The 12594-nt window shown below is 39.7% G+C and overlaps 2 protein-coding genes across 3 annotated transcripts in view; both read right to left on the reverse strand.

Annotated features, from left to right (window-relative positions):
* Positions 1-1599, reverse strand: part of SLC6A20 (solute carrier family 6 member 20) — a 97939-nt gene extending 96340 nt beyond the window's left edge. Inside the window, exon 1 of the mRNA XM_059939421.1 lies at positions 1568-1599. Within this exon, the coding sequence (XP_059795404.1) occupies positions 1568-1577 (10 nt within the window). The 5' untranslated portion in view covers positions 1578-1599. The remainder of the gene's footprint in view (positions 1-1567) is intronic.
* Positions 1600-2716: 1117 nt separating this feature from the next.
* Positions 2717-12594, reverse strand: part of LZTFL1 (leucine zipper transcription factor like 1) — a 28752-nt gene continuing 18874 nt past the window's right edge. For both annotated transcript variants that reach the window (XM_059939432.1, XM_059939433.1), the window contains exons 3-10: positions 12227-12421; positions 10365-10425; positions 9199-9270; positions 7874-7939; positions 7709-7786; positions 5108-5284; positions 4220-4323; positions 2717-3165 (exon numbers count right to left, since the gene is read on the reverse strand). In XM_059939432.1, the coding sequence (XP_059795415.1) occupies positions 3147-3165; positions 4220-4323; positions 5108-5284; positions 7709-7786; positions 7874-7939; positions 9199-9270; positions 10365-10425; positions 12227-12421 (772 nt within the window). In that variant the 3' untranslated portion in view covers positions 2717-3146. The remainder of the gene's footprint in view (positions 3166-4219; positions 4324-5107; positions 5285-7708; positions 7787-7873; positions 7940-9198; positions 9271-10364; positions 10426-12226; positions 12422-12594) is intronic.

Genomic DNA, 12594 nt, shown 5'->3' on the forward strand with positions numbered 1-12594 from the left:
TTGCAGTAACATGGATGCAAATAGAGATTATCATACTAAGTGAAGTAAGTCAAACAGAGAAAGACAAACACCATATGATATCACTTATATGTGGAATCTAAAATATGGCACAAATCAACCTACCTATAAAACAGGAACAGACTCACAGACATAGAGAGCAGACTTGTGATTGCCAAGGGGGAGTGGGGGAGGGAAAGGGATGGACTAAAGTTTGGGGTTAGTAGATGCAAACTATTACATTTAGAATGGATAAACGACAAGGTCCTACTGTATAGCACAGGGAACTATACCCAGTCTCCTGAGATAAACCATAATGGAAAAGAATATAAAAAAGAATGTGTGTATGTGTGTGGCTGAGCCACTTTGCTCTACAGCAGAAATTAGCACAACATTGTAAATCAACTATACTTCAATAAAAAAATAAAGATGTAAACGTCTCTATTAACCCTTTTCAACTCATCAGAATGGAAATAACAAATAGCAAAGGTTTTATCAAATAGGATAACAAATTCAAGGTAGAGCAATATTTTCCGTATGAGTTATGTAAGACATAAACAAATGATCATTAAACATTAACATAACTCAAATGTAATACATAATGAGAAAAAATGAACACTTAAATATTGAACAGAAAAAATTAATAACAAAAACCCTTTACATTTTATTTTTGTCAATAAAGGGTCTGAGTCATAATTTAGCAGGAGCCTTGAATATTTAAGCTAAACTAAAGCTGCATTATAACACCCACTGTGCACAGTCTATACAGCTTAGCACACTGAAAGTTCAATCAGGGCTTGAGGCAACTTTCTTACAAACCCAAAATACAGCAACTAAAAAGGCTTTCTTTCTTGGTTAAATGAGATAAATCTTAAGACTAGGAAAACAGTCAATAAATAAAAATTTAATATTGCATTTTGCTAGGCACATGAGTTAACACACACACACACACACACACACACACACAGTGACAAAACCAGGCACAGAAAGTATTTATATGTGGAAGAATCATCACGTTAATTTATGTCAAAGAATATCATGTTTGTTTATCTTAATGCAGGGCCCAGTTAGGTTTTAAGGTTTCATAAATACTTTTGAATTTATTATTGAACTGGATATATAGAATATTTCAAAGTTGCTACCAAAAAAAAAAAGAAAACAAAGTTGAAATTCTACCTAGCAACATAGGTTTCTCAACATAACTTCCTTCTCTATGGACATCAAACTAAGAAACATGTAGAGAGAAAATAAATGGTTTTTGAAAGATACACAAGCCATTTAAAGAGGTCTGTTTCTGAATTACACAGAATATTCTGGTCCATAAATAATGGAATAGTTTTCAGAGACAGAATCAATTTTTGCCTAAAGAAATATGGGGTGAGACTGGAACCCTCAGTGAAAGCTCTAAAAGGACACAGCACCCAATGAGTGACCTGAATAGTGAGGGATGGGTGAGGAACGACTATGCAGTAAGTGCTGGCTTGTTAGTGGATCTTCTCCCCTCCCTTCTCTCATTCATTCATCTTTTTAAGACTGCCTTCTGTGTCCTTTTGGGGGGAAATTATCTTACCCTTCATCATTTGTTCCTTCAGTACTTTAATATAAAACCTACAAGAAAAACAACAAATTCAAGGCTAGTATTAAGAGCTTGAATAAAGATATCAAGAAGTCTTATCCTTGGATCAGTGAACTCTTCTTGGTGAATAAAATTTTCATTTGTGGAAGTGGGATGACCTTTCTTAGCAGACGGCATTCATTTAGGGTGTGACACTCTGCTTTTGGAAGTGGGAGTAATTACTTTCTAAATAATGTGTTAAAAGTAAGTACTTTCCTTCTGAGGCATTATTGCTTTATGGTCTTTATTTTGTTTATCCTTAGAGTATATTGTTGCATTACACAAGTGCAGATATGATACCTAACTTCTAATGATTTATCCAAAATCATACAAGAAAAAGCAGGACCAATGGAAATGTAATCAAAACCTCTTGAAAATGCAGTTACTGTAGATGCACAAAAATAAATAAACTATAATCAAAAGTTGAATCTGAGGTCTGGTGACTGATTTATGTTAAATAGAGGTCTTTTAAAAAGTGTTCTCGGGGCTTCCCTGGTGGCACAGTGGTTAAGAATCCTCCTGCCAATGCAGGGCACATGGGTTCGATCCCTGGTCCGGGAAGATCCCACATGCCATGGAGCAACTAAGCCCGTGCGCCACAACTACTGAGCCTGTGCTCTAGAGCCCGTGAGCCACAACTACTGAAGCCCACACGCCTAGAGCCTGTGCTCCACAACAAGAGAAGCCACCGCAATGAGAAGCCCGCGCACCACAACAAAAACCCAACGCAGCCAAAAATAAATAAATAAGATAAATAAATTTATATTAAAAAAAAGTGTTCTCATTTAACATATAATTTAAAAGAATATTCTGGAAACTGAAGTATAAAGATTACATTTATTCTGAATCCAGATACTTTCTTAACTGTATAAGTACAGGGTGGCTCTGCCTTCTCCATTAGTAATACGGACTCCTAAGTTATGCTGCAAAAAATGTCTGACCCTCCTCAGCATTTAGCTAGAGAGACCGAAGGAGTTAACCGAACCCTCATGTTCACTGTTAATTTTCATTATAATTGGTAAAAATGATGCCTATAATAGATGGTATTCACATTTTCAATAAATTCATATTTTTTTGATGATCACATAGAGAAAACAAATTAGATTTCATGTTAAAAAATAAGGTTTATTTGTAATAACTATCTTTAATAATTCTACACTTTTACTCTGGGGAATGCACAAGTATAGACGATGCTAGCTTTAACATTTATTGAAAAGGTGTGCTCTTTACACTAATGCAGAAGGATAAGCCTCTTCTTTACTATAAAGAATTCTCACTGCATTTGAACTAAGATTCTGGAGCACTCAGCAGAGAGGAGTTTGGGATGACAGGCCAGAATCAGTCAGTAGGTTTTCTCTCTTCTCAATTAGGTAACTGAAATAGGAACTCTAGTTCTAAATATTAGAAGCAAAGTCTAAATATTAGGAAAATAAAGAGAGGGAATACAACAAACTGCTTCAAATACATGCCTGAGGTGAGAAACAGCTTGTACTTTCATGTTGTGGCAGCTTCCAGATGAAATCTTCTTCAGTTTTTAATCTTCAGGTTCATATCTGGAAAGAGATATATATTAAATTAACAGCATAATGTCATGATACTTTTTGTTGTTGTTGTTGTTACCGAATAAGTTTACTTGAAACATCTCCAGTGACTAAACCAGTAATGTTGCATTTTTCACTTAAAATCACTGCTACAGTAGAAGTCAGATACATTCAAGGCATGACGAGGGTGACTCAGGGGATTCCTGCCACAGGTGGAGAATGGACCAGATAACTGCTGAGATACCTTCAGGTTCCAAGTTTCTACATGTGGCATCTAGATCTGTGATAGCTTAGTAGATTAGGGATTCGGCGGTAATTATCTAATCGATGGCCTGATGGACACAAACAGCTGATATGGCTTTGTGAGTACAGGGTTAACAGACCCTCTCCTCTAAAGAAAAGTATGATCTGGGATTCACTTTCTAGCTCTGGTACCCTGGAACCCTGATAAAGGTAAAATGTCAGCTGAGTTTCCAGGCAGAACCACGGATGACAGAAATGACCCCGATTAGAAGACTCCATCTGGACCAGGAGAACTGTGAACAACTATACATCCCTCCCTCCTGGACGTGTCCCTGCCTGGGTATCACGTGGCTGGACCAAAGACACTGGTCCTATGTGGGGCATGGAACTTCTAAGCCACGCTGGCTCTGGCACCCACACATGGACCTCATTTTCTAGCACCTAAATTGTCATGTGAGAGCACAGTATGATCAGGCTGTGGGCTGCAGCAAGCACACCACTGAGGAGAAATGCCCAGTGCTGCCCTGTGTGTTTGATGTGGTTTCTGTCCAATACCCTGCTAAGAGAATCCACGGCCACAGTAGCCTAGCGTAGCCCTGTGTGAGGCGAAAGGTTCGGCTGAACCTGAAAAGAAACCCTGGTGAGTGTTACACATGAGGCCTGGCCAAAGCCCCTCTGCCTTCCTCAGACACAGGCTTCTGGACTGAATGACAGAGCAACTCCCCACCGGCCTGACCTCTCCAGACACAAGGTTAGACTTAATGAAGGACAGACATCAACCCAGCAGGGAGACGATCCGAGAGACAGGATCAGTATGGCTTACTTCGCCAATCTTTTCCTCAGGTCTTTGATTTGGTCATTCTTCTTGGTGAGAATCTCTTTCATGTTTCGATAAGCTGCTGTTTGTTGGAATTTTTTCTCTAATTCCTGCATAGTGAAAAATGTCAGTCCATTACTAACAAATAGTTAAGGAAAGAAATAACACATCTGATGAAAATATATATTTTTGCCCTAATTTTACTAATATTCTGCTTATTTTATTTTCTAATTTAAAAAAATATATACTTATATAAAATTAAGACCATTCAAACTTTAAAAATACATTCTTTCAAATGGGAAGCTAATAAAATAGTAACATTTCCCAAGTACAATATTAGCAAATAACTCAAACATACTATGCCATAGACATGGGAAATCTATTTGAAAAAGTAAATTCATTTTCAGGTAAAATAAGCATGCTCTTTTTTCCAAATCCCAAAATACTGCCAGTATTTGAAGAGGAGGATTTTAAATTTAATTACATCTTAGCTCCCATATTCTTAAGAGTCTAACCCCTAAAGCGAAAAAACCAGTTCTCCACATATCTCATATAAATTAAGAAAAAGGTACAGAACCCTTTAGAAAAAAGCCACCCATCCCTCTGCCAGACTGTAAGAGGGATGATCAGGAAGAGCAAAATGGGCGTTCAGGGTGCCGGGTGTACGCCACCCTCAGTGGAGTATTTACCATAGAACAGGAAGGAGTGTAGGTTTTTATTATCACAGATATTTTAGTGCCAAAGATGGAAGAATCTCAGTGTCCCCAAATGATAACTCTTTAGAACACAAATTGACCAATACCTTGACAAAAAATGAAGTGGATCTGTAGTTGTCCGTTTCCCTTAGTTACACTGCATTCATCACTTAATCGGATATAAACAGACAAATCTGACCTTTTCAGCCATGCTCAGCTGCTCCTGCACCCTGAGTAGGTCATGCTTGGCCGTTGCTAGACTCTCCTCCAGGGACTTCTGGTTTTCTGTCTGGTCATTAAGTGTCTTCTGAAACTCACTCTTTAAAGCAGCAACTGTGTTTTCCAAGTCACTCAAGTCTTGCGCCTTTATAAAATCCTATGAAAAATACATACACTCACATGATTTCATGCTGACATCCTAAATAGTAGCTGCTTTAGATTCAGCATCACAGGTGATGGGAACAGATGATGCTGTGTGTTGCGTGTGCATGTCAGCATCCCCCGCCAGCCTTCTCTGCCACTGCAGGCCAGTGAGGACACCAGCACACCCAGTTCACCCTCAGCACCCAGTGCACTGTGTCCTGAGCACAGCAGACACTCAGTGGTCACTGATTTCCAAGTATGTATAATATGATTTATGAACTGCTGGAATTCCAAAAGAGGAACAAGAGAGGTGGGATCCTAAATTTGACAAGATTGTGTTTCCCAGAGTTGGGGTGGCAAATGGGCTTCATTTTTGAAAAGTCAAGGTAAAAAATCCTGGTGAAGAATTTTGAATGATACAGATGGAAAAATAATAAAATTAATACAATTTATACAAAAAATGTAACAGACATGTTTTACAATATTATGAGAGCCTAATTAATGCTTACTGATTATATGGCTTGCTAAATTTACAAGATTTTAAGTTTTTTACATTAATTCGATTTGCACATATTTGTACACTCCGTCAGTGTAATATAAGCAGCTGGATCTTCTCTCCACCTGGATCATGTTTTTAATTAGATAAAATTTATAAAAGACAAAAGTTATATTAATGACAGGAAAATGGTCTATAATTGCTAACTATGAAGATGAAGCACTACTATCAACAAAAGAAGAATTCCTTACTTATTTTTGAAATCTGGTTTTTAAAAAGATTTTATTTCACTGCATCTAGTGAAGGCCTGTACGCATTTCACTTTTGCCAAATCTTTTTCTTAAATTTTTATTTATTTATTTATTGATTGACTGATTGATTGATTGATTGCTGTGTTGGGTCTTTGTTTCTGTGCAAGGGCTTTCTCTCGTTCTGTGGTTTTGCCAAATCTTAAAAGTAAGATTGGAGCAAAGCCTTCAATGGCTTTTAAAACGGCTTTCCGAAAATCTTGGCAACTGGTTTACTTCTGAGAAACTATAAAGCTGTTCTGGAGTATTTAGCTGTTTTACAAATTTATGGTCCTTGGTATATAATGATTGAAAATCATACATATTTCCTTTTGTTTTAGCCATATAGGAAGCATCCTTTTACTTAAAAAATACCTACAGATAAAATAACGTAATGTCTGAGACTTGCTTCAAAAAAACATGGGGGGGACTTCCCCGGTGGCGCAGTGGTTAAGAATCTGCCTGCCAATGCAGGGGACACGGGTTCGAGCCCTGGTCCAGGAAGATCCCACATGCCGCGGAGCAACTAAGCTCGTGTGCCACAACTACTGAGCCTGCGCTCTGAAGCCCGCAAGCCACAGCTACTGAGCCCACGAGCCACAACTACTGAGCCCATGAGCCACAACTACTGGGCCTGCATGCCACAGCTACTGAAGCCTGCATGCCTAGAGCCCGTGCTCCGCAACAACAGAAGCCACCGCAATGAGAAGCCCGTGCTCACTGCAACTAGAGAAAGCCTGTGCACAGCAACAAAGACCCAATGCAGCCAAAAAATAAATTAATTTAAAAAAACAAAAAACATGGGGAAAGGGAGAAGAGAGTAGAGGTAAATATGAAACCAGACTGGCCATGTCTTGATGACTGACTGGTAAAGCAGAGTGATGAGTACCTGGGGTGCATTACACTGTTCTCTCTACTCTTGTATATGTTTGAAATTTGCCATAGAAAAAGTATAACCAAAGTCTAATGAAGTAAGTTTGGGGATTGTTTAGTAGACATTTACAATGGCACTACAACCACTAGAAAAGCCAGTGCTGCAATGAAAATTCACTCAAATGGTCCTGCTGACAGGATCCTATTACAGCATCTAATCTCAATGGAAAGGCCAAAGGAGGCAGAACTGTGCACATGATGACTTCCAGGGCGGAGTGATACTCAGTCATTCCATCCAGACAAGCTTGGAGAACTTCAACACTGGATTTCACTGTATTACACAAGCACAGCTAGATATAGGTGGATTAGAAGATGCATGACTAGTAAATTCATTCTGTTTTGTCACACTCACTGAAGGGAAACTTAAGTAATAATAAGTTCTGTATAATAATAACTAAAAACTCTTCCTTTCTTCCCGTTGTAATTGGAAGGGCAAAGTGAAAGGGAGAAGAACTTTTAAAAAATAAATTTAAGCATATCTCATATGCCAATGGGCTCTGGGACATGTGAAGCATGTGAGCTGTGTATCTGCCCCCACTGCCCTCAACAGGCTCTTACCTGGCCTTTTCTGGACAAGTTTGTCTCGATGCAGAACTACAGTGGTGGCCTCCCTCTCAGGGAGTGGCTGGCGGTGGGGCATAATATCGATAGTAGCTAAGGCTTAATATAAGTTTATAACTTGATCATCTAGAAAATGTGAAAATGCTAAAACTGATTTTACCTTTTGAGTTCCTTGATCAAGCTGTAAATCTTGCAGTGCTCTTTCTAGTTTTGACTTCTCATCCAATGCATTTGTTGCCTATAATCAAGATTAAACACAATACATTCAGTATTTAGTCTGTAAGTAACTCTTTCAATAATTTTGTTAAAAGTATTTCTCGGTTACCTGTGTTTCAAGGATCTTCAGCCTTGACTTTAATTTCTCATTCTCTTCTTGAAGTCTTAAAATTTCCTTTGTGAGTAAATTCAAGTTTTATTATGTTAGCCAAAGTATTTTTAATCCTTGAAATTATTTGTTTCACTTAAAAATTTAATTTTTATATTAAATTTAAATTACATAAAAGCTCAAGTCTGCATGCCCTGGTTACTGGTAATATTCCAGTTTTACCCAGCCCACCAGCCTCAACCCCTATGAGTCATCTCTGGCTCTAAGACTTCTAGTTCCTTCTTTCGCAGTCTCTCAGCCTTTTTGCAAAGTCCCCCTCCCCTGCCATCTCTCACCTAGCTGATCCTGCAACTCTTGGGTCTGTTCTCAGCCTACACTGCACACCACTTGCCGCTTATCCTCAAGACACAATCTTCATCATTCCATACCCTGTGCCCAGCCCCTAAGTGGTTCCAGCTGAGCTGAGCTCCAAGGGCCTTGCTCATCAGCAGCTCCGTCACAAGCAGCACCTGTCAGTGCAGTCTCACTTCTTACTATACCCCAGCACACGCAGCATCGCCCAGCCGGAGAGCCTGCACTCTGCTCCAAGGCATGCCAGCCCCCTCTCTGCCTCTGACTGCTGCCCACTCTGTTCCTCTGCTGGCCATACCATTTCTCTTCCCTCTGACAATTCAATCTGTCTACACCTTTCAGCCCAGCTCAGGCACCACCTTACCCAAGAGCCTGTCCTCAACTACTCTTATCCACACGGAACTGTGTCTTCTCTGCCACCCTGTGGCACCTTTGGCACCGGGTTAGTGGCAACTGTGGCACACAGGTTAGCAGTCTGCTGCCTCTGTTTCTAGAATATTAGTTACCCCTTCCCAATGAGACTACAAGGTTTTTGAGGGCAAAAGGCCAGGTATTACTTTTCTTTTTATGTAACAATATCTAGCATAATGTTGAGAACACAAGAGTCATGAAAAATAGTTGTATGTCGGTAATTAATCTTTATAAACCTATTAATTAAAAAAAATCCCTTCATTGTTATCACAGCTCATAAACTTCAAATGTCCATCAATAAACACTTTCCAAAATTCTATGCTCTTCACTTCATTATGAAAAGATGCAACCAAGAGCTGCTTCAGCCTCTCTGGGAGTTAAGTGTGCCCTCTTCTGGCCCACCAGGTACCATTAAGTACAACTACTGCGATGGGCTCATTACCCTCAGTGGACCAAAGCCTGAATCAACACCTTCCACCCAGTCTCTGTACCCTAGAGCTGTGCAGGCAGTGAGCATACAGCCTTAGAGAGTCAGCCATTTCTCAAAACGATGGCAACATTACCTTGTTTAGGAGTTCTGCTGTTCCACCTTCATTAAGTGGAGCAAGTTTTGGCTTTATGTTATCTATGATGGGCTGAAACAAAACAAAGAAACCAAACTGAAATCACCACTGAATAAAGCACGTGTAATCACTGAACGCTTGTACTTTCTAAGTGGAAGACACTGTGTAAACATATTCACTGAGATGTCAGATAGATTTTCATTGGTTTGGATCTCTGCTACGTCCTAGTGCTTAGGACAGTGCCTGGCCCACAGTGCCCAATGCAAATTAGAGATAAAAACGAAACCCATCCTCCTTGTATCTTTAAAAAAAAAAAAAAAACAAAACAGGTGGAAGAGAAAGGAGGGAGGGAAGGTGCTCAAAGCCAGAGCCGATAAAGATCCTAGTACCTAGGGACTGGGATTTTAAACTGTGGGAGCTAAAACAGAGATTTCTGCATGAACCCCAGAAAAATTGTAATAATGATGAGGATTTAGGTAAACTACATTACAGATGAGTAACTTGACACAAACATTCTGGCAGTTTAGCAATATGCATTAAAACAAAACAATTCATGCCCTCTGACCTAGAAATTTCTTAGCTAGAAATATGTTCCAAAGGAATAATTAGAAAATTGTTTTGTACGTGTATGTTCATGGATTGATCTTGGCAGTGTTTTACTATGTAACACCACAGAGGATTTATGGTGCATCTACACAATGGAATGCTAAGTGGTCACTGCAGGTAATGAGAATGATTAAAGAGACAAGCAGGTAACTACTAGTACTGTCTCCACTTGACAGATGAGGGGAACGAGGCTCAGCCGCCTCAGGTAACCTGCTCGAGGTCGCACAGCTGAGGGGTGACAGTGCCAGGATGCACGCCCCCAAAGCCTGTGCTCCGCATCATCTGAGTGAAGAGCTTCCATGGCTGGGAGGCGGGTGGACTGCAGGGAAGTTGCGTGCATGCGCATGCGTGTGTTTTTGTAGACAAAAACAAGTTTTTCATAGTTACTTCCAAAACTTATCTTCTTTCACCTAAAAATCTGAGAGGCAAGCTTGGAATTCTGCTCTTGAGTTGAATGCTTTTCCTTGAGAGTTCTCACTTTAATCTCTGAATGCTCTGAGCAACTTGAGGATTTTAAACACTGGTTATTAAGGTATGGATTTATAAGGACCAAAAATTACCTTTTTATTTGAAGATGTAAATTCTGCTTTTTCAAATTCTGCAACTTGTTCCAATAATTCTCTTGAAGACAAAAACAAATATGAAAAAATATTTGTTTAGAATAGATTTGTATCATACACACAAGAAGAATAAAAGCAGGACTTCCCTGGTGGTCCAGCGGTTAAGACTCTGTGTTCCCAATGCAGGGGGCCCAGGTTCGATCCCTGGTCAGGGAACTAGATCCTGCACGCTGCAACTAAAAAAAGATCCCGCGTGCCACAACTAAGACCTGGCACAGCCAAATAAATAAATAAATAAAATTTAAAAAGAAAAAAAAGAAGAAGAATAAAAGCACTGGTACCAATCTATTACATGCCAGAAACAACAGAGCAAGATGAACAAAACTTCACATCAAAAATGATATTTAGGGGCTTCCCTGGTGGCGCAATGGTTGAGAATCTGCCTGCCAATGCAGGAGACACGGGTTCGGGCCCTGGTCTGGGAAGATCCCATATGCCGCGGAGCAACTGGGCCCGTGAACCACTATTACTGAGCCTGCGCGTCTGGAGCCTGTGCTCTGCAACAAGAGAGGCCGCGATAGTGAGAGGCCTGCGCACCGCGATGAAGAGTGGCCCCCGCTTGCCACAACTAGAGAAAGCCCTCGCACAGAAACGAAGACCCAACACAGCCAAAAAATAAATTAATTAATTAATTTAAAAAAAAATGATATTTAGTTACTAATGGTCGAGAACCTAAGTTCCATGCACTCAAATTTGAATCTCCATAGCACCTACTATTTTGTACCTACTGAGTGTACAATATAATCGCTAGAACTAAATTACAATGTTAATACAACTATGTCTGAAATTTGTAGTCAACACTGTATTTTTGAGGTGCTAATGGGAAATTGCTCTATAATACACATTGTTAGCTAGTAGAGGTTCAAGGAAAACTGATTTTAATAGAGTAGCCTCGGAAAAATAAAATTAGTTCACATCTACTGAAAAAGAGTATGGTAAATTCTCAAGGAAGACAGATGGTTTGGGGGTGATCCACCTGAACATTTCCTTTTATTTGCAAAGGTACCTGGGGGCTTGACTATACAAAAGTTTACAGAGTGAATGGCAGTAACTACTCTCCTAAGCTTCTTAATAGGTCAGTTTCTCAAAGTTTTCTCACCAGTTATCTACTGACAGTTGGTGAAGCTAAATGGTTTCCTTCCCTACCCGAGGCCACAGCCAGTGTTGTTAAGCACCGTCCGCAAGCTGCACTGCACCTGTGCTTAGCAAACGGCCCCTGGGCTCGATATCAGTCTTTCCGGATCTCTGGCATGACTTTTCTTAGACTGAGTTTCAATTTCATTGATTTTATCATATTTTTAAAAAATTAATAAGCTTTTTGATATAGTTCAGATAATAAAACTTTTTTTTTTACTTTCCCTATTTTAAAGATCAGTATATAATTTTAATGCAATTATCTAGAAATAAACTTCCAATACTACTAAGTGTGATTTGATGGTATTTGAATTAACTTTTCAACTGTTTCATAATCTTTTTTTCTTAGTTGACCTATCTCTGAAGACTTATTATAATACTGATCAGGCTAACCAGAGATACCATATGGAATAATTAATTATAGCCTTAAGAGCAATCTCATAAATCTCAGAGGCCTTTATAACACCTAGGAATAGTGGAAACAGGGCATTCTGAAGAGGATGCTGAGCGGCACCTAAGAGATCACTTAGTAACTGGATGCTCTGCTGTTACCTTACCCAAATTTTCTCACACACCAGGCCCAAGCAAAGCAGCAAAGATATTCACTAACTCTTAACTCTTAATGCTTGGGCCTCTGTTGTCATAATTGTGGATACAAATTTTAGTACCTGTTTTCAAGTTCAGAGATGTCTGTCTGTAGCTTGAGGTACCACTTCTCAGCTTGTGAGAAAAGCTGCCGCAGAAGTAGCACATTGGTGTAGGCCGTGTTGATGAGCTCAGACTCCACCTCGCTGTGGACCACAGCCTGTAACCCATTCAGGACTTCAGAGACTTCATCTATGGTGAAGGTCTCCTCCACCAGCCTGAAAAACAACCACAATCCAAAACCTCTGGATAAACAACAACAACTATTTACAAGTAAAACAAAACTAAGAAACCCACAACATGTCATCTAAGGCAGCAGCCCTCAACCTTTTGTGGAAGACAACTGTTCATGGACCGGGGGGGTGGCGGTGGGGGGATGGTTTCAGGATGA

This window comes from Balaenoptera ricei, chromosome 11 (genome assembly GCF_028023285.1).
Source record: "Balaenoptera ricei isolate mBalRic1 chromosome 11, mBalRic1.hap2, whole genome shotgun sequence".
Lineage (NCBI taxonomy): Eukaryota > Metazoa > Chordata > Mammalia > Artiodactyla > Balaenopteridae > Balaenoptera > Balaenoptera ricei.